At 42.7% G+C, this 26,619-nt stretch overlaps 1 protein-coding gene across 1 annotated transcript in view; it reads right to left on the bottom strand.

Annotated features, from left to right (window-relative positions):
• LOC110522476 (MAM domain-containing glycosylphosphatidylinositol anchor protein 2) overlaps window positions 1-26,619 on the bottom strand; it is a 379,869-nt gene that overhangs the window by 236,776 nt on the left and 116,474 nt on the right. Inside the window, exon 3 of the mRNA XM_021600903.3 lies at window positions 5,522-5,696. Within this exon, the coding sequence (XP_021456578.2) occupies window positions 5,522-5,696 (175 nt within the window). The remainder of the gene's footprint in view (window positions 1-5,521; window positions 5,697-26,619) is intronic.

Here is a 26,619-nt window from a genome sequence, read left to right on the forward strand (position 1 = left end):
ATATCAAAACAAACTCTGAACTAATTATATTGACCTGGGGACAGGTCAAAAAGCATTAAAATCATTAAACATTTATGCCAATTTAGCTAGTTAGCTTGCTGTTGCTAGCTAATTTCTCCTATTTAGCTAGCTAGCTTGCTTTTCCTAGCTAATTTGCCCTGGAATATAAACATTGAGTTGTTATTTTACCTGAAATTAGGCCCTCTACTCTGACAATTAGTCCACAGATAAAACAGTCAACCGAATCATTTCTAGTTATCTCTATTCCTTCCAGGCTTTTTCTTCTTTGGACTTTGTATGGCGATTGGCAACTAACTTTCATAATAAGGTGTATTACCGACCTCAGTTCATCTTTCAATCACCCATGTGCGTATAACCAATGAGGAGATGGCACGTGGGTATATGCTTTTAAAAGCCAATGAGGAGATGGGAGAAGCAGGACTTGCATCGCGTTCTGTGCCACAAATAGAAGCAACTTCTATTTTAGTGCCCAGCAACACATGTGCTCGTTGGCTCGCAGTGTGGGTGCAATGATTGAATAACATGCATGTGCAAATGTATTTTGCAACGTTCGCGCGACGTGAGCAATGTGGTCAGAATGTAACACTTTAAATGCTGCCGTTGCTTTAATAATGTCCTATAGAGTTGTGTTTTAAAGGCTCTACAATATAAAGGCCATAGCATTACATACAGTATTCAGTGTATACTCAATGATAAATAGGAAACCTACAAGTACAGAACTTGAGGAAATCAAGCTTGAAAGGCTCATGTACTTGAAAGTACTGTACCATGACGTTAATACTTGATATTCCCTTTTCATCCTCTTCTAGTAGCCCTTTCCTGCAGTCAATTACCAAAAGTGCCCTGTTTGGCCTCATTAGTGGAATGTTATATACAGACTCGAAATCATTGGCCACTTTAATACTGTTTACATATCTTGCATTACTAATCTCATATGTATATATTGTATTCTATACCATCTATTCCATCTTGCCTATGCCGCTCGGTCATCGCTCATCCATATATTTATATATACATATTCTTATTCCATCTATTTACTTAGATTTGTGTGTATTAGGTTGTTCTTATGGAATTGTTATATTACTTGTTAGATAGTACTTCACTGTCGGAACTATAAGAACAAGCATTTCGCTACACTCGCATTAAGATCTGCTAACCATGTGCATGTGACCAATACGATTGGTTTTGATTTTTAAAAACTCAACACAAATCTGGTGTTTATGTCAAACAGTTTTGTTATATTTCAGTCTTCTGTGATGTTTATAAAGTGCAATATTGGGATGCAAACTCAAAATGTAATACATTTCAACTCTATATCTGACATGGTACATGTGTCTTCTTTGTTTGAGCCGATGAGGTGAATACTTTAGCTTCAAAGTAATTTTGTTAAAGACTACCAAGAATCACTCTGTGTGACCCTGATTTAGCCCACTGCAGTAAAAGGTTAAACAGAGAGTTTTTCTGGAGAGCACAACTCAGGACATCATTGGACTGGAAGGCATTGGATGACGTCATTGGTTGAATGATGGTCTGGATGTCACAGCTGATGTGTCTGATAGGCTAAGCATCCCTCCCACGCTGCCCATTCAGGATTTGCCATCCATTAAACTGTAAACAATGCCATGGCAAACCAGAGAGGATTCAAAATGGCCACTGGTCAACTTTGGTAATCTTACTGTTATAATGCTAAACCAGTGACACTGGGATGTTAGTCACTGTCTGTCCAGGGTCTATTGTATGTCTCAATAGTTTACAATCAACAGTGTGGAAGAACTAGACAGGTGAAGGAACATGTCCGTTAGACATCCACCACAAAGGCAATATGGCAGTCCAGAGCAGATGAAGGAAAGGAGACAAGGAGAGAAAGAAAGCCACTACTTCCCCCTCCTTCCAAGTTCCAAGCTTTCTAACCATCACCTATTCCAAAGCCCTTGCTCACGTCAGAACTAATATACAGGTACAACAACTGAGAGCCACACAGACATGCAGGGGCCAAAAGGAGACAGGGAGGGAAATAGAGAGAGAGAGAGAGAGAGAGAGAGAGAGAGAGAGAGAGAGAGAAAGGAGAGAGAGGGAAATAGAAAGGGGAAATGGAGACAGAAGGAAAGAGAGAACAGGCATAGAAAGAGCCTTGGCGACAGTGTGGCTAAACACCAGCCACACAGACAGACCCTGCCCGTTGTGACAGACTGAGAAGAGTGATTGGCAGATGGAAGAGAGGCTTTGGATGTCAGATGAAAGCGTTTTTTCTTAACCCCTGCCTTGACAAGGAAATGAGAGGAGAGAAGAGAAGAGGAGAGAAGAGGCAGAAGCAGAAGCAAAAGCAGAGGCAGAGGCCGCCGAGAGGCAGAAAGGAGAGGCAGAGAAGAGGCAGAGAGAGGCGAGGCAGAGAGGCGAGACAGAGGAGAGAGATCGAGACAGAGGAGAGAGATCGAGACAGAGGAGAAAGGCGAGGCAGAGGAGAGAGGTGAAGCAGCGGAGAGAGGAGAGGCAGAAAGGAGAGACAGAGAGGAGAGACAGAGACAGCACTGCAGACTGCTCTGTGTTTTGCCACAGAGAGAGTGGGAGAAGAGGAGAACACAAGCCCAAAGTTTATCACTGGCAGTGATGTTACGGAAGGGAAAGTGCTGGTTTTAAGTGCTTGAAGTTGGTTTGTCTGGGACAGATGATTTTTGCTTGTCTAGGGTTCAGACGAGAGCAACCATCATTCATTTAAGTGCACCTCTGTGGAGTTGTGGATTGCAGCTAAAGAAGGTGCCCCGGACAACTCCAATCAGACCTCACTATTGAAATGGCTAGCTGGAACCAACTGGGTTTGGCACGGCTGGAACCTACTGGGTTTGGCTCGGTTGGAACCTACTGGGTTGGGTTGTTAAGACTGTTAGCCACTGTACAATTTCTCCAACAAAAACACACAATGTCTGGTCTAGGACCCCAACTCAATCAAGTGCAGTCTGAAGATAGAGGAAAACGGCAATGCTGGTTCACATAGAATGTTTACACTGCATCAGATGTTGGTAACTGTGTTACAAATAACACACCTTGCAACCTGTTTTTCTTACACTCTTACAGACATTGTCATTGGATATTTATGCAAAACCACACCTGTTTACACCCTTTAAAATTCTGAGTTAACTCGTAGTAACTGGAGTCGTAGTGCAGAGGAACAGCCTGGAGGGGGGTTGTAGCTGTGATGGAAGTGCACTGACGTGTGTCTTCACCACTCATCAATTGATGAGGTGAACAGGACAATCAATGGCCGATCAATAAAAACAATACAGTGTATGGCCATTCAGTTTAATGGATCCCAACAGACATTTCCATTTTATGGGGCCGGGATTGAAACCAGAGTACTTACAGTACATGGATAGACACAACATGACAATAAAGTGCCTTTTTAATTTAATCAACAATCTGGATACACAGAGCATCACCAAAGCATCTCTGGAAAGAAAGCATTTTGGGGCGACAGGTAGCCTAGTGGTTAGAGAGTTGGGACAGTAACCAAAAAGACGCTAGATCGAATTCCATTTTTTTTTCCAATTAACAAGGTAAAAAGCTGTTCTGTTCTGCCCCTGAACAAGGCAGTTAACCCACTGTTCCTAGGTCGTCATTGTAAATAAGAATTTGTTCTTAACTGACTTGCCTAGTTAAACAAAGGTTTAATACAAAAATAACAAATGTACTCAGAGGAAAAACCAAACCTTATCTTTGTGTTTGAAATCTAGTTGAAAATGAAAATGAAACAAGAACTGTATACTGACTCGTTACTTTGGATTTGATGCAACATTGAGAAGGTACAGTGCCTTGCGAAAGTATTCGGCCCCCTTGAACTTTGCAACCTTTTGCCACATTTCAGGCTTCAAACATAAAGATATAAAACTGTATTTTTTTTTGTGAAGAATCAACAACAAGTGGGACACAATCATGAAATGGAACGACATTTATTGAATATTTCAAACTTTTTTAACAAATAAAAAACTGAAAAATTGGGCGTGCAAAATTATTCAGCCCCTTTACTTTCAGTGCAGCAAACTCTCTCCAGAAGTTCAGTGAGGATCTCTGAATGATCCAATGTTGACCTAAATGACTAATGATGATAAATACAATCCACCTGTGTGTAATCAAGTCTCCGTATAAATGCACCTGCACTGTGATAGTCTCAGAGGTCCGTTAAAAGCGCAGAGAGCATCATGAAGAACAAGGAACACACCAGGCAGGTCCGAGATACTGTTGTGAAGAAGTTTAAAGCCGGATTTGGATACAAAAATATTTCCCAAGCTTTAAACATCCCAAGGAGCACTGTGCATGCGATAATATTGAAATGGAAGGAGTATCAGACCACTGCAAATCTACCAAGACCTGGCCGTCCCTCTAAACTTTCAGCTCATACAAGGAGAAGACTGATCAGAGATGCAGCCAAGAGGCCCATGATCACTCTGGATGAACTGCAGAGATCTACAGCTGAGGTGGGAGACTCTGTCCATAGGACAACAATCAGTCATATATTGTACAAATCTGGCCTTTATGGAAGAGTGGCAAGAAGAAAGCCATTTCTTAAAGATATCCATAAAAAGTGTTGTTTAAAGTTTGCCACAAGCCACCTGGGAGACACACCAAACATGTGGAAGAAGGTGCTCTGGTCAGATGAAACCAAAATTGAACTTTTTGGCAACAATGCAAAACGTTATGTTTGGCGTAAAAGCAACACAGCTCATCACCCTGAACACACCATCCCCACTGTCAAACATGGTGGTGGCAGCATCATGGTTTGGGCCTGCTTTTCTTCAGCAGGGACAGGGAAGATGGTTAAAATTGATGGGAAGATGGATGGAGCCAAATACAGGACCATTCTGGAAGAAAACCTGATGGAGTCTGCAAAAGACCTGAGACTGGGACGGAGATTTGTCTTCCAACAAGACAATGATCCAAAACATAAAGCAAAATCTACAATGGAATGGTTCAAAAATAAACATATCCAGTTGTTAGAATGGCCAAGTCAAAGTCCAGACCTGAATCCAATCGAGAATCTGTGGAAAGAACTGAAAACTGCTGTTCACAAATGCTCTCCATCCAACCTCACTGAGCTCGAGCTGTTTTGCAAGGAGGAATGGGAAAAAATGTCAGTCTCTCGATGTGCAAAACTGATAGAGACATACCCCAAGCGACTTACAGCTGTAATCGCAGCAAAAGGTGGCGCTACAAAGCATTAACTTAAGGGGGCTGAATAATTTTGCACGCCCAATTTTTCAGTTTTTGATTTGTTAAAAAAGTTTGAAATATCCAATAAATGTCGTTCCACTTCATGATTGTGTCCCACTTGTTGTTGATTCTTCACAAAAAAAATCAGTTTTATATCTTTATGTTTGAAGCCTGAAATGTGGCAAAAGGTCTCAAAGTTCAAGGGGGCCGAATACTTTCGCAAGGCACTGTACACTGAGATAACAAGAAAACAATGTTGGCCCAACCACTGTGTCCGACGGTAATTTGCAGGACTTACAGTAGACGTCGACCCGTATGGACTTGATGGCCGGGGAGCCCAAGCCGTTCTCAGCCTTGCAGTAGTAGCGTCCCCCTTGGTGTCTCTGGATCTTGGTGATGTGCAGCGTCTCGTTAAACACACTCGAGTCCTGGAAGCGGTCAGACACACTGCCTGCTGTCTTGGTCCATCGGATCTGGTGGAGGAAATATGGTTGTTTAGATGACTTAGATGTAGGATCTTAATTTGAGCCAGTTTGCTACAGCAGGAAAATAATCCTGCAGCAACAGAACATTTGTATTATTATGTGGATGATAATTAATGGAGATTTTTGTAGGGGTAAAGGGAAATCAAGTCTGAAATTTCAAAGTGGAAATTACAAACTTCAGAAGCCTTTTAAAAACCTAAACTATATAACACCTCAAATATACCACACGTTTCTGTTAACCTCTTTCAGCCCTGGAAAGGTGAGTCTTTACTCTACCAATTTTATCTTCTCATTACAACCACATCTAATACACTGTCTGACTCTTCCAGGTCTACAACATGGAGGTGTAATTGACCCTCCATCATCTTTGTCTCTCCCGTTCTCATTAAAGCCTGGACAGGTGGTGCAGGCTGACAGAGACAGAACCACTGAACATGGGAGTTAATTCATCTCTTTTTTTAAGCTACTGCTATATCACCCCAGATATATACTGGGTTAGCTAAGCGACAGCATACCCACACATGTAAGTACTGTATGTATGCACATAAGTGCTCACACACAGACTGGTTTTGCCTCCACAGTCAACACAAACAACATATCTCTGCTGTCTGTGTGAGCAGAGAGAGAGAGAGAGAGAGAGAGAGAGAGAGAGAGAGAGAGAGAGAGAGAGAGAGAGAGAGAGAGAGAGAGAGAGAGAGAGAGAGAGAGAGAGAGAGAGCTACGCAGCATATCATTATCACCGCCGTTTTGTTAGTGTGTTTGTTAGTGTGAAATCAAATGTTATTTGTCACATGCGCCGAATACAACAAATGTAGACTTTACTTTGAAATGCTTATTTACGAGGTCTTTCCTAACAATTCAGAAATAAAAAGTACAAAAAAACATATTCTTCCTAGAATAGGAAATAGTAACACAATAACGAGGCTACAGTGTATGTGTGTGATGCATCAGAGTGGGGTTCAAACCCTAACATTCCATCTGTTGTCCAAGCTAGAGGCCAAAGTCAGAGACAGAGAGAACACACTTCAGATGTATGTAGCCATGGAGTTTATTATTAGCCTGACAACAGTCCTTCTCTGGCCTCAGGCTGTTGTTCACAGTGGGGGAAGAACAAACTAACTAGCCACGGTCTTTGTATGTCAGATAAACTAGCCTTAGTTTATATGTCACATTAAAAGGGAACTAAAACTCAGAGATCCTACCCGCACGCGTTAAGCAAAAGTTCAACAACATGAACTCTCCCCAGAAGTTATTAAATAAGTTATGAGGATAAATTAGATTGTTCTCTGAATTCTCATTCCACCATCCTTTCTCCTTCGTCTCCTTTACTTCTCCTCCAGATACAGTACCATCATAAATACTAAGAGAGACAGTGAGAGAGTGAGAAAAAAAGTGAGAGAGAGAAAGACGGAGATATAGACTGAGACAGAGAGAGAGCTGGCTTCAGCACAATTCAGTATTCTACCAGCTTATATTCTCCCATTTATTTCCTCTCCTCTGCCTTTTGTGTAAAGAGCTTTTGAGTTCCAGCAAAGCACCAATATCAGTGTATTGTTCGAGGGCCACTAAGAAGTGAGTATTCAAATAGCATCCATGGTTTTCAAAGGGAAAGTGGTACTGTTTGTTTCACATGACGGTATACCACATCATCTGACTTACTGAGAAGCTTTGAAAGTCTTTCCGGGAGCCCCACAGCCATTTTGCTCTACACTCTTTCTTTTAAACTTCCTTTGTGTGGGTGCTAGTGTATGTCTGTCTGCCTGGGAGCTAGTGTATGTCTGTCTGCCTGGGAGCTAGTGTATGTCTGTCTGTCTGGGAGCTAGTGTATGTCTGTCTGCCTGGGAGCTAGTGTATGTCTGGCTGCCTGGGAGCTAGTGTATGTCTGTCTGCCTGGGAGCTAGTGTATGTCTGTCTGTCTGGGAGCTAGTGTATGTCTGTCTGTCTGGGAGCTAGTGTATGTCTGTCTGTCTGGGAGCTAGTGTATGTCTGTCTGTCTGGGAGCTAGTGTATGTCTGTCTGTCTGGGAGCTAGTGTATGTCTCTGTCTGGGAGCTAGTGTATGTCTGTCTGCCTGGGAGCTAGTGTATGTCTGTCTGTCTGGGAGCTAGTGTATGTCTGTCTGCCTGGGAGCTAGTGTATGTCTGTCTGTCTGGGAGCTAGTGTATGTCTATCTGTCTGGGAGCTAGTGTATCTGTCTGTCTGGGAGCTAGTGTATGTCTGTCTGCCTGGGAGCTAGGGTAGGTCTGTCTGCCTGGGTGCTAGGGTATGTCTGTCTGGGAGCTAGGGTATGTCTGTCTGGGTGCTAGGGTATGTCTGCCTGGGTGCTAGGGTATGTCTGTCTGTCTGGGAGCTAGGGTATGTCTGTCTGGGTGCTAGGGTATGTCTGCCTGGGTGCTAGGGTATGTATGTCTGTCTGGGAGCTAGGGCATGTCTGTCTGTCTGGGAGCTAGGGTATGTCTGTCTGTCTGGGAGCTAGGGTATGTCTGTCTACCTGGGAGCTAGGGTATGTCTGTCTACCTGGGTGCTAGGGCATGTCTGTCTGTCTGGGAGCTAGGGTATGTCTGTCCGCCTGGGTGCTAGGGTATGTCTGTCTGTCTGGGAGCTAGGGTATGTCTTTCTGTGTATATCCACCAGGGCATTGTGAGAGTAAGCCTGGGAGTACAGTTTGACCCTCTCTTCTCTTCTTGATCTAAGACAATCATTGAAGATCTGAGAGGAATGACTGTGTATTTATCTTTATTATAATACATGTAGCTCAATCCAAGCTGAGTTTCAATTCAGCTGATACCCATGTAGCTCTTTCTAATAATGTAGAGGGCAGTGACTAAGGGTTAAGGGCTGAGGATAGACTTATACAGGCTGAAAGTTATGGCCTCACTTCCTAATGTCACAATTTAACACTTTAATTTTAGGGCATATGATCTCCCACGCTGCAACGCTGTACCTGCCCCCTCTCTGTCCTACCATCTTTGAGCTCTCAAGGTTTCCGAAGGAGATGGTCTCTAAAAAGCCAAGTGTGGCCAACTGTGGTGTAAAGTACTTAAGTTAAAATATTGTAAAGGAAGTCGTTTTTGGGGGTATCTGTGCTTTACTATTCACAACTTTTACTTTTACTCCACTAACATAAAGATGTTTAACCCCATTTTCTCAGTATCCAATTGGTAGTTACAGTCTTGTCTCATTACTGCAACTCCCAACTCAGGAGAGCCGAGCTCTGCATCCTCTGAAGCACAACCCAAACACAGCTTCTTGACACAGAAGCACCAATGAGTTGGAAAAAACACTGTACACCTGGCGACAGTGTCAGTGTGCACTGTACCTGGCCCACCACAGGAGTCGCTAGTGCACGATGGGATAAGGACATCCCTGCCAGCCTAGCCCGGATGAGGCTGGACCAATTGTGCTACGCCCCATGGGTCTCCTGGTCGTGGCCGGCTGCGACAGAGCCTGGACAGAAACCCAGAATCTCGAGCTTGCACTGCAGTGCCACTCGTGAGGCCCCATAAAGATGTACTTTTGACTCCCATACATTTTCCCTGACACCAAAAAGTACTCGTTAGATTTAGAATTCTCAGGCAGGACAGAAGTATTGTCCAATTCATGCACCTTCATCCACATTCCCACTGCCTCTGATCTGACGGACTATACACAAACACTGCATTTCTAAATTATGTTTGAGTGTTGAAGTGTGCCCGTATGTCCGTACATTTTAAAAACAAGAAAATTATACTGTCTGGTTTGCTTAATATAAGGAATTGACGTATAGCATTTACTTTTACTCAAGTATGACAATCGAGTACTTTTTTCACTACTGTACTTTCAGTAAGTACATTTAAAACCAGAAACGTTTAAACTTTTAGCATTTTATTGGGTAACTTTTGCTTTTACTTGAGGCATTTTCTATTAAGGTATCTTTACTTTTACTTGAGTACCTTTTCCACCACTGGTGGCCAAGTATGACAATTGAGTATCTTTTCCACCACTGGTGGCCAAGTATGACAATTGAGTACCTTTTCCACCACTGGTGGCCAATTATGACAATTGAGTACCTTTTCCACCACTGGTGGCCAAGTATGACAATAGAATGGCAAGAGAAAAACAGACATGGGTACATATCACAGACTGACTGATTTTCAATGTCTTTTCAACCCCAAATACTTATTTTCAATGTCTTTTGCTCATAGGGAATACTGTTCATTTCAACTAAGATTGAAAGGTCTGAATCACAGAATTAACAGGTACCAAATCATAAACAACAGAAGACGAATATCCAACTATCCATCCAACCATCAAACAATCCAGCCAACCATCCAACCATCCAACCATCCAACCACACAACCATCCAAGTGGCTGTACCATAGCCCAGGGAGAATGGGGGTGTCTAGGATCACACTCCACACTCCAGGCCACAACTAACCCCTGGATAAACTACAATATCTTTAGCTATATCCTCCCATGATTATACAATACTGGGGGCAGCTATACCCAATCTTCCCACTCCAGGGAACCAACTACAGTATCTACAGTAACTATATTATTTTACAGCCTTTGGCCCCCTGGCATAGATGCTAGCCTGCTAGACCCTAGCCTGCTTACCACTCATGGCTGTATGCGGCTAAATTAAACCACCTGATCCTCTTACCCACCTGTCTGAACTTGACCCAGCAGATAATTGAAACAAAAATGGGCGGTGTTGGGTGTTTACTCTGTGGTGTAGCTGGCGTGATGGTGCGTTTGTGTTTGAGTGTGTGTGTGTGTGTGTGTGTGTGTGTGTGTGTGTGTGTGTGTGTGTGTGTGTGTGTGTGTGTGTGTGTGTGTGTGTGTGTGCTCAGTGGTGTTGCTGGCATAGTCAGACTGTGTCCTCAAACACAGTGTGAGCGTACAGACTGGAGGCAGGCCAGAGTCCAGCTCAGAAGATACCTCAGGGGAGAGAGAAAGATGGCTCTATCATGGGAATTACATCTCATAGTGGCTGTCACTCCATCCATTATTTCACAGGTGCTGAGTGAAACCAGTCCAATCTAATACCTGTCTCTGTCAGATTGTAATGTTTTGGTGAACCCAAAAAAGTGATTGTGACGAATCCTTTTACACACTTATAATATGGTGAATGCCAATTGATAAACAATTTAACATTGACTTTACTCTTCAACATAACTTCGTCTAGTTACTATGTAAATTTTGCTTGGCTACCCAGACTCATTGCTCCAGCCAAACGCCACACCACGCCCATGAACGTTTCTTCTCCGACCCCTCTAGAATGCGAACACATTCGAACCATCCGATTGGTCCCAGAAATTAATGGGCAGGGCCAGAGCCAGAATACACGTGGGTGAACTAGTACAGCGTTTTTTTAAAGTACATAATTAGCTTTGATACTCTGATTGGTTAGAGACGATCCAATCACTGATGACTTTCACCACAAACGACGTCACCACAAACGACTTTCAATGATGGAAGATTCAGACTGAGATGTAGCGAACGATAGAGCAGTGGAAGAATTCAGTGAGTAGTTGGCCAAATGTACATTGCTGCCGAATTGAATGTTGCTTGTAATGAATAGGCTTATAATTGCATCTCTTTGGAGTACATTGGCTACTTCCAGGCTTCGTTTCTAATAGCAAGACCTTATAAAGGGCAAGGCCTTGCAACTGATGCTCAGAGGGTTGATCCTCTATGAACAGATACACATTGTTCTTCTGCATTATCACTGTTCACCTACTTAGTGCATAATATGTGAATGTAAGAATGAAAGCTTCTGTACGTGTGAGAGCCAGTAAAGCGCATGTCTGCGTCCCAAATAAACGTGATTCCCTACATAGTGCAGGGTCCCAGGGCCCAATTGGCCCTGGTCAAAAGTAGTGCACTAGAAAGTGAATAGGGTGCTGTTTGGGACGTAGCCATGTTGTGCCCTCTTCATAATAAAAGCCAACATGCTGTATGGAACAGAATGTCACCAAGGAGAATGTTCTATTAATCTTCCAATCTAACATTCCTTTTAGTGTGTGTGTGTGTGTGTAGGATTTTATTATTAGACTGTCTCTATTTTCCTGATGCGGGGGGCGGACGCGGGATGGAGAACCTCACGCTGTGAGAAAGTGGACATCTGGTTGGACGAGAGCCACAGTCTCCATCAGTGGGGGGTCTGAGGGGGATGTGGGTCATTTAAAGAGCGTTGCATGTTTATAGACCTGAAAATAATGAAATGCTGGTAAAATTGGTAACAATGGCTCTGTTTAGGTCACAGTTGGCTTGCTCACTTTGTGCGGCGCTGGTGCTATAACTGTCTCTCACACGTCTCAGTCAGGGTACTACCAAGGGAGCTGCTTGTTCTTACTTAGGGAGAAGGACAAGCCCACTGGGCACACACATGTTGAATCAATGTTGTTTCCACATCATTTCAATAAAATTTGTTGTATAAACGTGGAATAGACATTTATTTGTGCCCAGCACATGTCGTGTAATGGGGATGTCTTTAGGTGTATGCAAATGATAAATAGTACAGGGATTGTGACATGACTTTATAGAGATTAACTTCACAATGACAATGACTCCAATGTCATGTGAGGTTAATATGGATCAGTGGCTTGGTGGATATTGGTAGCAACACCAAAGTTGTGGGTTCAACTCCACATATGCATTTATATTGTATGTGTGTTAACTAAGTTGCTTTTTATAACACTGCCAACTTTAAGAAGAATATAAGAATACTTTCCTTTCAGATAGTAGACATTCTTTGTTTTGTTTTCAATCCCACCCATGCACCATTGAAGTGTTCCCCTTCCTCCTAATCAAAACGTTATCTTTCTTCTCTTTCTTTTCTATATACTGTAACCTTGCTCCTCTCTTGGGGGAGGAAAGAGTTAAGTCAAATTAGCATGCAGTAGAACAAACAAACTTTGAAAAGAGGAAAAAAGGAGGAAAAAACATGCAGAGGCTAAGACTATGAACTCGCTTGGAAGATTTAATTCAAATGAAAAGATGAAGGGTTATTATTCACTTACAACTCTATACTTGATAAGAGCGGACACACCTTATGTTTTCCCAACAGCCTCAGGACTAGCACACCAGCACCAACTACCCCCAAATAACCCCCTCTTCTTCCTATCTACTCTTTAGTCCCTACAACCCCCCATAACCCTTCGTACCCCCCTCTACCACCCCAGAACCACCTGAGACCCAGGCTGCTCCATCTCTAAGCCCAGAGTGACGGCCCTGTTCCTCCCCTGCCATGGGATCTGACTGGGGCTCATAAGGACTCACTTTCAAAGGAAATCCTGACTCCTGCTATTGCCATGTAGCCCTTTGATCTCTCTCTCTCTCTCCCCATCTTTCTCTCTCTCCCTCTCTGTCGTTATCCTTCTCTATCGCTCTCCCTCCTCTCTCTCTCTCCCCATCTTTCTCTCTCTCCCTCTCTGTCGTTATCCTTCTCTATCGCTCTCCCTCCTCTCTCTCTCTCTCTCACTTTTATCACACATTTTAATGAACAGGATAGAGGATAGAAGTCAAGGCAGGGGAAATAACAAGTTGTCACTACGGATGAGAGCAGAAGATGAATCGCGAGTCGGAGTGTTTCACTAATTTAAGTGGCCCTCACCTTTTCAATGGGAATTAAAAAATCAATAGCCTTCTCTGCATCTGAATCAACAGGACAGGACGTGTACAAATGAATGCTAAATATATCGATCAAAGGGGAATTAAATATTAATTAATGTAAATGGCGGACAATCCCGTCCCTAGATATTTCTGAGTCCCATTTAATTTGTCTAATCGAGCAAATTGGATACAATGTTGGACACATGTACTACTTACCAGAAAAAGGTAATACATTATTGTCAAGTCTTAGCCGCACCGTTGCAGAGCTGACAGGATGTTCTGTTTTACATGATAGAGAATAATGTCTGTTCTACATCAATTTATGTCCGAATGTTCTGTAATATAATATCATCTGAACTATCCCCTTGAAGACTCATCGTGGGTGGGAATAAGCATTTGATTGAAACTGTCAAGAACCAATCAAAAGTACTTTGCCCTGGGGGCTCAACACTTTAATTGGTTGGAATCCCAGAGCTTAATTAAACGCAGAGCATGGATGAAAAGATCCTTGTTAAGATGCTGAGGACCCACTCTGCTCCCTCCTCCTGCATTCACAACACACATCAACATGTTTCCTGTCTTTATTTATTAATTTATTTACTTGCCTTGTGATGTTGACTAGGCAGATGTGGTTTCTGTTTTGTCTTCACAATTCTCATTAGATCTGCCAGCTTTTAATTATGAATATGCAGGTGCACAGTACAATACGGAGCAGCAATAATTGGGGGATTACATTTATAAGCCGGTTCAGTGGGGAGACGTGTGGAGTGAGATCTCTGTGGTGCTGATACAGAATCTAATACAGCCCAGACCTAGCTAAGCATATGTAAGGGATAATCAAAGAGGGGCTATGAGCTCTATGGAAAATAATGAACAATGTGGAAGGTGTGTTCCACAATCAGTTACCGGAGTGAAACTGACCTTCCACGGAGTTGCATTATTTTCCAGAGAACGCATGGAGCCCCGAGCTGATTATCCATTTAATACCATGGCTATAATTTAACACATTTGCCACTCCTGAAGTAGCTAGCACGTTTACTTGATACTGTAGCTAAAGTAGTTGCTGTTGTAACCAAACAAACAGACTTGCTAGTTTAGCTAGACAAACCATCAGGCCTAGCTTGCTATTATGAAAATAAATTGAAATCAACAATACCAATACTGTTTTCAAATAGACTTTTGTTTTCAAAAGCAGTTCAAACAAAACGCGTGAAAATAAACTATAGCCATTGAATTCTACCGTGCAAATATACTGTGTGTTATAAGGTAATAATGCATGCTCTGGAATGCCCTTTAAGCCAATCAGAAAGGAGTATTCAACAATGACATGGCATAAAAAATATTATAAACTGGGTGGTTTGAACCCTGAATGCTGATTGGCTGACAGCCATGGTTTATCAGACCGTACACCACGGGTATGACAAAACATGTATTTTTACTGCTCTAATTACTTTGTTAACCAGTTTAAAATAGCAATAAGGCACCTCAGGGGTTTGTGATATATGGCCAATATGCCATGGCTAAGGGCTGTATCCAGCACAGCCCTTAGCCGTGGTATATTGGCCATAAAACATACCCCCTCTGGCCTTATTGCTTTATTATTCAATGATACCATACAGCAGTATCTATTGCTAGACTAGAGATAAGCCCCTAGCTATAGTTAGTCAGTGGTTGCACATCTAACTAGCTGGAATGAAGCTGGAATGAAGCTGTGCTGGATAGAACAGTAGAAATGTTTATATTTCTGTTTACGGTTTACAGCAGGTCTCCAGATACCCAGAACTGCCTGACCAGCCTGATAGGGTGTCCAGCTTACATCTGTGCAAATCTGTGTGTGTCCAGCAATGGATTGAAACATCCAACCCTGCCTCAAGTGTTGTGCTGAAGGTTCACCACATACCCAAAGTGTTGTGGGTTCCTGTCCTGAAACAACCCTTGACTTAGATCCTACCCTCTATACACGTTTTGATATCTGAGAGGATTGGACAGGTGTAAGCAATACGGCCAAAATTCCACCAAGCCTATCAGAGGGTAAGGTGGAGCTCTCACCATGTCACCAACATCAATTCTTCTCAGATCTCCACAAGTGTCTAGACCAGGGATGTCAACCTAATTTTGCCCCGGGGCCAGCATTCCGTCTTCATGAGGTCCGGAGGGCCGCACTGAAAATGTGTTCTATTTCCTCATCGTCAAAATTGGGGGGGGGGGGGGGGAATAGTCCCACATCCATCCTAGGGCTGTTATGATGACCGTATTACCGCCACATTGGCAGTCACGAGTCATGGACTACCTGACATGATGACTCCTTGCTGTCCCCAGTCCACCTGACCGTGCTGCTGCTCCAGTTTCAACTGTTCTGCCTTATTATTATTCGACCATGCTGGTCATTTATGAACATTTGAACATCTTGGCCATGTTCTGTTATAATCTCCACCCGGCACAGCCAGAAGAGGACTGGCCACACCACATAGCCTGGTTCCTCTCTAGGTTTCTTCCTAGGTTTTGGCCTTTCTAGGGAGTTTTTCCTAGCCACCGTGCTTCTACACCTGCATTGCTTGCTGTTTGGGGTTTTAGGCTGGGTTTCTGTACAGCACTTTGAGATATCAGCTGATGTACGAAGGGCTATATAAATAAATTTGATTTGATTTGATTTGATTCATGACACGGGTCAAATTCCATGTGACCATTTAGTCACAGTTATTAGGCTTCTCCAAACTCTGATACTGCTGATGGTCATTAGTAGCCTACTGAACTTGCTAACTGCCTGGTACTCAGCCCTCTATTGTCCCTCTAATCACTCTCAAATCAAACACTTCATGAGAGCCTGTGAGCAAAATGTATATAGGCTATGCAATTGTGTGAGAAAACAGAGTTTTGATGGCCTCTATTAAAAAGGGCAGTATCCCATCAGCTTTCTGTAGACTAGGCCTACTACACTTGAAGTCAGGAGTTTACATACACCTTAGCCAAATACATTTAAACTCAGTTTTTCTCAATTCCTGACATTTAATCCTAGTAAACATTCCCTGTCATAGGTCAGTTAGGATCACCACTTTATTTTAAGAATATGAAATGTCAGAATAAATAGTAGAGAGAATGATTTATTTAATATTTGATTTCTTTCATCACATTCCCAGTGGTCATAAGTTTACATACACTCAATTCGAATTTGGTTGCATTGCCTTTAAATAGTTTAACTTGGGTCAAACGTTTCGGGAAGCCTTCCACAAATAAGTTGGGTGAATTTTGGCCCATTCCTCCTGATAGAGCTGGAGTTACTGAGTCATGTTTGTAGGCCTCCTTGCTCGCACAACCTTTTTCGGTTCTATCCACAACTTTTCTATAGGATTGAGGTCAGGGCTTTGTGATGGCCACTCCAAAACCTTGACTTTGTTGTCCTTAAGCCATTTTGCCACAACTTTGGAAGTATGCTTGGGGTCATTGTCAATTTGGAAGACCCATTTGCGACCAAGCTTTAACTTCAAGACTGATGTCTTGAGATGTTGCTTCAATATACTGTATCCACATAATTTTCCTACTTCATGATGCCGTCTATTTTGTGAAGTGCACCAGTCCCTCCAGCTGCAAAGCACCCCTACAACATGATGCTGCCACACCCGTGCTTCACGGTTGGGATGGTGTTCTTCGGCTTGCAAGCCTCCCCCTTTTTCCTCCAAACAAAACAATGGTATTTATGGCCAAACAGTTATATTTTTGTTTCATCAGACCAGAGGACATTTCTCCAAAAAGTATGATCTTTGTCCCCATGTGCAGTTGCAAACCGTAGTCTGGCTTTTTTATGGCGGTTTTGGAGCAGTGACGTCTTCCTTGCTGAACGGCTTTCAGGATATGTCGATGTAGGACTCGCTTTACTGTGATACTTTCTTACTTTTTTTTATACTATAGATACTTTTATACCTGTTTCCTCCAGCATCTTCACAAGGTCCTTTGCTGTTGTTCTGGGATTGATTTTCACTTTTCGCACCAAAGTACATTCATCTCTAGGAGACAGAATGCATCTCCTTCCTGAGCGGTATGACGGCTACGTGGTCCTGTCATGCACAAAGTAAATGTCCTAACCGACTTACCAAAACCATAGTTTGTTAACAAGAAATGCGTAAAGTGGTTGAAAAACAAGTTTTAATGACTCCAACCTAAGTGTATGTAAACTTCCGATTTCAACTGTATATTTATTTATAAACCTTTCTAATATTAAGCACATTGAGTACAGGAGTACCTGGTTGGCATGAAAATGAACCACGGGAAAAGTGTTCTTGTCACAAACTCCCTCTCCGGCGCTCTAGGTCACCATGCTGCTCATTATTACACACACCTGTCACCATCGTTACGCGCCCCAGCGCTTCATCATACTCACCTGGACTTCATCACCTTTCTGATTACCTTCCCTATATCTGTCACTCCCTTTGGTTCCTTCTCCAGGCGTTATTGTTTCTGTTTTGTGTCTGTACGCTGCTCATGTTACTTGTTTTGTCTGTGTTAGTTTATTTATTAAATTATTCACTCCCTCTACTTGCTTCCCGACTTCCACGGTACACGTTACAGAATAACGCCTCACCAAAGGCGTGTTAATAGGTGACGTCGGGTCCGGGTGCCGCTGCCGGAGAACCGAGCATGCATCAGCCGGTTCATCAGACTTCCATGCCTCAGCCATAACGTCAGGTTCACAAGACTCGGTTGGCCTGTTGCCGAGTCTATCGAGGATGCCTCAGCTAGCTCGTCAGGCTTCCATGCCTCAGCCGGCTCGTCAGGTTCCCGCACCTCAGCCGACTCGTCAGGTTCCCGCGCCTCAGTAGAGGCGACCGGTCCACTCCTGGTCCCCGGGATCATCCCTTTGGTCGGTGTCCTGCGGCTGGAGCCGCATGTCAGAAAGGGGGTACTGTCACGTACACTTCGTCTCCAGCGCTCTAGATCAACAGCCTGCTCATTATTACGCACACCTGTCACCATCGTTATGTGCACCTGTGCCTCATCAGACTCACCTGGACTTCATCACCTTCCTGATTACCTTCTCTATATCTGTCACACCCTTTGGTTCCTTCCCCAGGAGTTATTGTTTCTGTTTCTTGTCATGGTTTTCACAGAAGGACAAGTTGACCAATAGAATTGATAAACTTTTGCACTATGGGGGATGGTAGATTGACATAGGCTAGTGATTTTGCTGATTGTTAGGTCCACTCATCTTGTTGGCTGATAAAAGTAGACTAAATTTGGACAGTTCTAACATCTTCAATATGCACCTTAGAATTTGGTAAGAGGGTTGCGCGCAGTTGCATCCCTGACGTGTCTGTCTTCATTCACTTGTAGCCTACTTCTTAGCTGAAATGTCTGTGAGAAGGACCCAATCACGTGACAGGAATTGGCTAATAAGAATGTAGATATCTGACAGAGCCATGTGAGTGAGAGGTGCTTCACAGCATGGCAGCTGGGAGAAAGGAATTATAATTATTATATTCAGCCCAAGGGCACAACGGCCAATTTGGCCGCAATAGGCATGGATTTTTTTTAGTTGCATTGCGGCCACACAAGGGGGATGTTGCCGGGAAATTTGAGGCCTGGTGAGAACATTATCAAGTGCTTGTCAAATTGTGAATGAAAGACTGATGAAGTGTGTGCAGCTTGCACATGAAACAAATCAAAGCTCATGCCTCATGGGACTCTGATTATTTGAAAAAAGTCGCATCATGCAGCCCTAGAATGTACAAAAAATCCAAACATATAGCCCAATGCTTGTATCACAACTAAAGTTGCATAAAAAATCTAAAAGAAGCTTATAGGAGGACCAGTTTCTTTGTTAACCGCTCAACACAGAATAGCCTCATAAGGACAACTAAGAGTATATGCTATTCTGTTCTTCTTAAAACTACATTTTCTTCATATCATGTTTCTTTAGACCTGTCTAAAATAAATAATGGATTTATTGTGATGGTGTAGGCTATATTACATGGATTTATTAGACTTTTTAAAATGTAGATGTTCCAAAGTTCTGCATCAGTGGCTTGTGGGCTATGTGTGGAATCCAGGATAAGCTAAACGTCCTTATGTTAATTAACGGTCAATTACCGCGAGACCGGCAGTTATATGCTTGACAATCACCGGCTGACATTTCATGACCGCCACAGCCCTACCCTAACCATCGATTTTTGAATTTTTGATGCTAACTGACTGTTTAGCTTTCCTTTTGGTGATTATTAGAGAGTTGACACAGTCAAGAAACTCTATGAATGTAGGTCCATTATCATGTATGTACAGTTTAAATTTGGCTTTAGTTATTTGAAAGTATATTGAATTGGTCAATATTTCAATATACTCAAACCACCTACGGGCCGGATTGGACCCCCTCACGTGCCAGGTGAGGGGGTCTTATGTTTGACGTCCCTGGGCTAGACTTTGGAGGGTTGGGGCTAGGGGTTGTTTCTGGACAGGCCATGGGTATTATGGTAGCTCAGTCACTCACTCATTCATTAACCACTCTCACTCACTCACTCACTCAGTCACTCACTCACTCACTCACTCACTCACTCACTCACTCACTCACTCACTCACTCACTCACTCACTCACTCACTCACTCACTCTTGTACTGTCTAAAAATGTTAATAGCTGTCAAACACTTGCTTCCTCTGTCCTTGGGAAAATCTCAATTGCATTTCCCTGATTCGTCTCCTCTACCCCATTGGTCTGATCCAATGGGTTTTGAGAAAGAGGCGAGAATATGAGGATTCAAGGAATTGGAATTGAGATTATCCCCTAGTTTCCTCCATTCCTCACCTTCCTCTCAAAGCACATTGGGGTAGAGGAGTGAAGGCTTTTCCCCTCGGGATCCAATGCACTTTCAAAGAGAGGCAAGGAGTGGAGGAAAAAAAGACAGAGGAAGCAAGTATTTGACAGCTAGTTGTTTATCTATTCCATTCTTCAGGAATGTTTAGCATGGCTATAAATGATATAAAGTTGGCTAAAGCACAAACAGACCTGAATACTAGGCATAACAAAGAAATATGCGGTGTCCAATTTTCATGTGACATTTTCAATGACATGTAAATGTTTTGTTGTTGCTAGGTGGAGTTATGGTGTCATTATGCCTATTTAGAGACTTTTATTCCTGTAACTACACATGTGAAGTTGCAAAAAATCATACTCTAATGTACAGTGCATTCGGAAAGTATTCAGACCCCTTGACTTTTTTCACAATTTGTTATGTTGCAGCCTTATTCTAAAATCTATTAAATATTTTTTCCCTCATAAATCTACAAACAATACCCCATAACAACAGAGTGAAAACATGTTTTTTGTAATTTTAGCTAGGTATTCAGACTCTTTGTTATGAGACTTGAAATTGAGCTCTGGTGCATCCTGTTTCCATTGATCATCCTTGAGATGTTTCTACAATTTGATTGGAGTCCACCTGTGGTAAATTCAATTGATTGCACATGATTTGGAAAGGCAGTATTCACCCTCCCTTGGCGTTTTTCCTATTTTGTTGCATTACAACCTGTAATTTAAATAGATTTTTATTTGGATTTCATTTAATGGATAAACACAAAATAGTCCAAATTGGTGAAGTGACATTTTAAAAATAACTTGTTTAAAAAATATATATATAAAAAAAATAAAAGTGGTGTGTGCATATGTGTTCACCCCTAAAACCCCTAAATAAGATCTGGTGCAACCAATTACCTTCAGAAGTCACATAATTAGTTAAATAAAGTCCACCTGTGTGCAATCTAAGTGTCACATGATCTCAGTATATATACACCTGTTCTGAAAGGCCCCAGAGTCTCCAACACCACTAAGTGAGCGCCACCACCAAGCAAGCGGCACCAGGAAGACCACTGAGCTCTCCAAACAGCTCAGGGACAAAGGTGTGGAGAAGTACTGATCAGGGTTGGGTTGTAAAAAATATCTGAACCTTTGAACATCCCACGGAGCACAATTAAATACATTATTAAAAATTGGAAAGAATATGGCACCACAACAAACCTGCAACAAACCTGTCAAGGGAGGGCGGCCGCCCACAAAAACTCACAGACCAGACAAGGGGGGAATTAATCAGAAAGGCAACAAAGAGACTAAAGATAACCCTGAATGAGCTGCAAAGCTCCAAGGCGGGATTGGAGTATCTGTCCATAGGACCACTTTAAGCCGTACACTCCACAGAGTTGGGTACTTATTTTTTTTATTTTACCTTTATTTAACAAGGCAAGCCAGAAAAGAACACATTCTTATTTTCAATGATGACCTAGAAACAGCAGGTTAACTGTCTTGTTCAGGGGCAGAAAGACAGATTTTACCTTGTCATCTCAGGGATTCAAACTTGCAACCTTTCGGTTACTAGTCCAACGCTCTAACAACTAGGCTACCTGCCGCCCCTGCCGGGTTTACGGAAGAGTGGCCAGAAAAAAGCCACTGCTTAAAGATAAAAATAAGCAAACACATTTTGGTGTTCGCCAAAAGGCATGTGGAAGACTCTCCAAACATATGGAAGAAGGTACTCTGGTCAAAGGAGACTAAATTTGAGCTTTTTGTCATCATCAAAACGCTATGTCTGGCGCAATTCCAACACCTCTCATCACCCCAAGCATGGTGGTGGCAGCATCATGCTGTGGGGATGTTTTTCATTGGCAGGGCCTGGGAAACTGGTCAGAATTGAAGGAATGATGGATGGCACTAAATACAAGGCAATTCTTGAGGGAAACCTGTTTCAGTCTTCCAGAGATTTGAGACGGGGACAGAGGTTCAACCTTCCAGCTGAACAATGACCCTAAGCATACTGCTAAAGCAACAACAAGTGGTTTAAAGGGAAATATTTAAATGTCTTGGAATGGCCTAGTCAAAGCCCAGACCTCAATCCAATTGAGAATCTGTGGTTTGACTTAAAGATTGCTGTACACCAGGGGAACCCATCCAACTTGAAGGAGCTGGAGCAGTTGTGCCTTGAAGAATGGGCAAAAATCCCAGTATTTAGATGTGCCAAGCTTATAGAGACATAACCCAAGAGATTTGCAGCTGCAATTGCTACAAAAGGTAGCTCTACAAAGTATTAACTTTGGGGGGGTGAATAGTTATGGGCACTCAAGTTCTGTTTTTTTGTCTTATTCTTGTTTGTTTCACAACAAAAATATTTTGCATCTTCAAAGTGGTAGGCATGTGCAAATCAAATGATACAAACCCCCCAAAAATCTATTTTAATTCCAGGTTGTAAGGCAACAAAATAGGAAAAATGCCAAGGTGGGTGAATACTTTCGCAAGCAACTGTATAAGGTACCACAGTTGACAGTGCTTGTCAGAGCAAAATCCAAGCCATGAGGTTGAAGGAATTGTCCGTAGAGCTCAGAGACAGGATTGTGTCGAGGCACAGATCTGGGGAAGGGTACCAAAATATTTCTGCAGCATTGAAAGTCCAAGAAGACAGTGGGTTCCATCATTCTTAAATGGAAAAAGCACCACCAAGACTCTTCCTAGAGCTGGCCAACTGGTCAAACTTAGCAATCGGTGGAGAATGGCCTTGGTTAGGGAGGTGACCAAGAACACGATGGTCACTCTGACATCGCTCCAGAGTTCTTCTGTGGAGATGGTTATCCTTCTGGAAGGTTCTCCCATCACTGCAGCACTCCACCAATCAGGCTTTTATGGTAGAGAGGCCAGGCGGAAGTCACTCCTCAGTAAAAGGCACCTAAAGGACTCTCAGACCATGAGAAACAAGATTCTCTGGTCTGATGAAGCCAACATTGAACTCTTTGGCCTGAATGCCAAGCGTCACATCTGGAGGAAACCTGGCACCATCCCTACGGTGAAGCATGGTTGTGGCAGCATCATGCTGTGGGGATGTTTTTCAGCAGCAGGGACTGGGAGACCAGTCAGGTCCAAAGGAAAGATGAACGGAGCAAACTACAGAGAGATACTTGATGAAAACCTGCTCCAAAGCGCTCACGACCTCATACAGGGGGGATGGATCACCTTCTAACAGGACAATGACCCTAATCCCACAGCCAAGAAAACGCAGGAGAGGCTTTGGGACAAGTCTCTGAATGTCATTGAGTTCCCCAGGCAGAGCCCAGAGCTGAACCCGATCCAACATCTCTGGAGAAACCTGAAAATTGCTGTGCAGTGACGCTCCCCATCGAACCTGACAGAGCTTCAGAGGATCTGCATAGAATAATAGGACAAACCCCCCCCCCAAATACAGGTGTGCTATGCTTGTAGAGTCATACTCAAGAAGACTCGAGGCTGTAATTGCTGCCAAAGGTGTTTCAAAAAAGTACCGAGTGAAGGGGCTGAATACTTACAGTGCCTTGCGAAAGTATTCGGCCCCCTTGAACTTTGCGACCTTTTGCCACATTTCAGGCTTCAAACATAAAGATATAAAACTGTATTTTTTTGTGAAGAATCAACAACAAGTGGGACACAATCATGAAGTGGAACGACATTTATTGGATATTTCAAACTTTTTTAACAAATCAAAAACTGAAAAATAGTGCGTGCAAAATTATTCAGCCCCCTTAAGTTAATACTTTGTAGCGCCACCTTTTGCTGCGATTACAGCTGTAAGTCGCTTGGGGTATGTTTCTATCAGATTTGCACATCGAGAGACTGACATTTTTTTCCCATTCCTCCTTGCAAAACAGCTCGAGCTCAGTGAGGTTGGATGGAGAGCATTTGTGGACAGCAGTTTTCAGTTCTTTCCACAGATTCTCGATTGGATTCAGGTCTGGACTTTGACTTGGCCTATCTAACACCTGGATATGTTTATTTTTGAACCATTCCATTGTAGATTTTGCTTTATGTTTTGGATCATTGTCTTGTTGGAAGACAAATATCCGTCCCAGACTCAGGTCTTTTGCAGACTCCATCAGGTTTTCTTCCAGAATGGTCCTGTATTTGGCTCCATCCATCTTCCCATCAATTTTAACCATCTTCCCTGTCCCTGCTGAAGAAAAGCAGGCCCAAACCATGATGCTGCCACCACCATGTTTGACAGTGAGGATGGTGTGTTCAGGGTGATGAGCTGTGTTGCTTTTACGCCAAACATAACATCTTGCATTGTTGCCAAAAAGTTCAATTTTGGTTTCATCTGACCAGAGCACCTTCTTCCACATGTTTGGTGTGTCTCCCAGGTGGCTTGTGGCAAACTTTAAACGACACTTTTTATGGATATCTTTAAGAAATGGCTTTCTTCTTGCCACTCTTCCATAAAGGCCAGATTTGTGCAATATACGACTGATTGTGTTCCTATGGACAAAGTCTCCCACCTCAGCTGTAGATCTCTGCAGTTCATCCAAAGTGATCATGGGCCTCTTGGCTGCATCTCTGATGAGTCTTCTCCTTGTATGAGCTGAAAGTTTAGAGGGACGGCCAGGTTTTGGTAGATTTGCAGTGGTCTGATACTCCTTCCATTTCAATATTATCGCTTGCACAGTGCTCCTTGGGATGTTTAAAGCTTGGGAAATCTTTTTGTATCCAAATCCGGCTTTAAACTTCTTCACAACAGTATCTCGGACCTGCCTGGTGTGTTCCTTGTTCTTCATGATGCTCTCTGCGCTTTTAACGGACCTCTGAGACTATCACAGTGCAGGTGCATTTATACGGAGACTTGATTACATACAGGTGGATTGTATTTATCATCATTAGTCATTTAGGTCAACATTGGATCATTCAGAGATCCTCACTGAACTTCTGGAGAGAGTTTGCTGCACTGAAAGTAAAGGGGCTGAGTATTTTTGCACACCCAATTTTTCAGTTTTTGATTTGTTAAAAAAGTTTGAAATATCCAATAAATGTCGTTCCACTTCACGATTGTGTCCCACTTGTTGTTGATTCTTCACCAAAAAATACAGTTTTATATCTTTATGTTTGAAGCCTGAAATGTGGCAAAAGGTCGCAAAGTTCAAGGGGGCCGAATACTTTCGCAATGCACTGTATGTAAACATAATATTTTTATTTTTTTATACATTTGCACAAATTTCACTTTGTTTAAACTTTGTTTGTTATTATGGGGTATTGTGTGTAGAATAATGAGAAGAAAAAAAATGAATTCATCCATTTTAGAATGAGGCTGGTAACTAGGGATGCACGATATATCGGTAAGCATATCATAATCGGACGATATTAGCTAAAATTGCCAACATCAGCCCGATGTCTAGTTTAACGCCAATGTGCAAAACCGATATCAAAGCTTACGTGCATACCGATATAGGTTAGATAGATGATGTAATGATGCCACGAAAAATATAGCGCTACACGTGCAACACAGTATTCCTAACCTAGCCCACAATGTCTGCTGTGTGGAACGAGCAGTCAACAAGTCGAGCAGTCATTTGAAAGTGTAATTAATAATGGATTTCATTGCCCTTGACAATTAACCGTTCTCTGTGGTGGATTATGTTGGCTTTCGCCAACTGGTAGAGCACCGGTACACTCTACCAAGTAGGCACTATTTTTCAGATGTTGCCCTACCGGAGTTACACAGTATTGAAACTCACATTCATGAGCTACTTGCTATGGGCGTCACTGCTATTAGCTTCACGACTGACATTTGGTACAGCGATGTCAGCCCCATGAGCATTGTGAGTCGACGAGGATTTCACAGTGTGTCGACGAGGATTTCGTACTGAGGAAAGCCGTATTGCATGCTCAAGAATGTGCTCGTTCTCATACCGCTGCTGCCATTTCAATGGCATTTGAGAACATGTTTGAAACTTGGAAACATGAACACCCCTGGCTCCATTCAAACAACTGACTGGAGAAATAAGCTCAACTGTGTCTGCAGCAGAAGTGATACCCTGTCATGTTATTGAAACGCCTGATCAACAAAAATGCCAACACAGACCGGGTTAACTTGGAGAAGTACTTTACTAGAGGCTGTGAACAAGCAATTTGGTGGCATTCTCTCTGAGCCAATACTGTGTCGCCACCATGGTCGATGCTAGGTACAAGGACCGCTACTTCGATGCAGACAAGAAACAGGGTTTACGTGAAATGTTAGACACAGCTGGACAAGATGGAAACGGACACAGTGACAGTGCGCTCCGAGGAAGAGAGGCCACGGACAGACAGAGTTGAAACTTCACTGCTTGTCATGTATGATGAAATCCTGGTTGAGAATGAAACAACTGAACAAATTAACAATGAAACAGCACAGCAAGTAAGTGAAATAAATAGGTTTTGATTATGTTTTACTGGTAATGGGGACATAAGTAAATGCCAACAAAATAACTTTTTGGTCAGTGTGTGTGTGTGTGTTTCAACTATATAACTGTACTAGCATGCTTAAAAGGCCGCTAAAATTAAAAATAATGATTAT

The sequence above is a fragment of the Oncorhynchus mykiss genome, chromosome 4, assembly GCF_057628025.1.
Source record: "Oncorhynchus mykiss isolate SJ-2025 chromosome 4, ASM5762802v1, whole genome shotgun sequence".
Taxonomy (NCBI): Eukaryota; Metazoa; Chordata; class Actinopteri; order Salmoniformes; family Salmonidae; genus Oncorhynchus; species Oncorhynchus mykiss.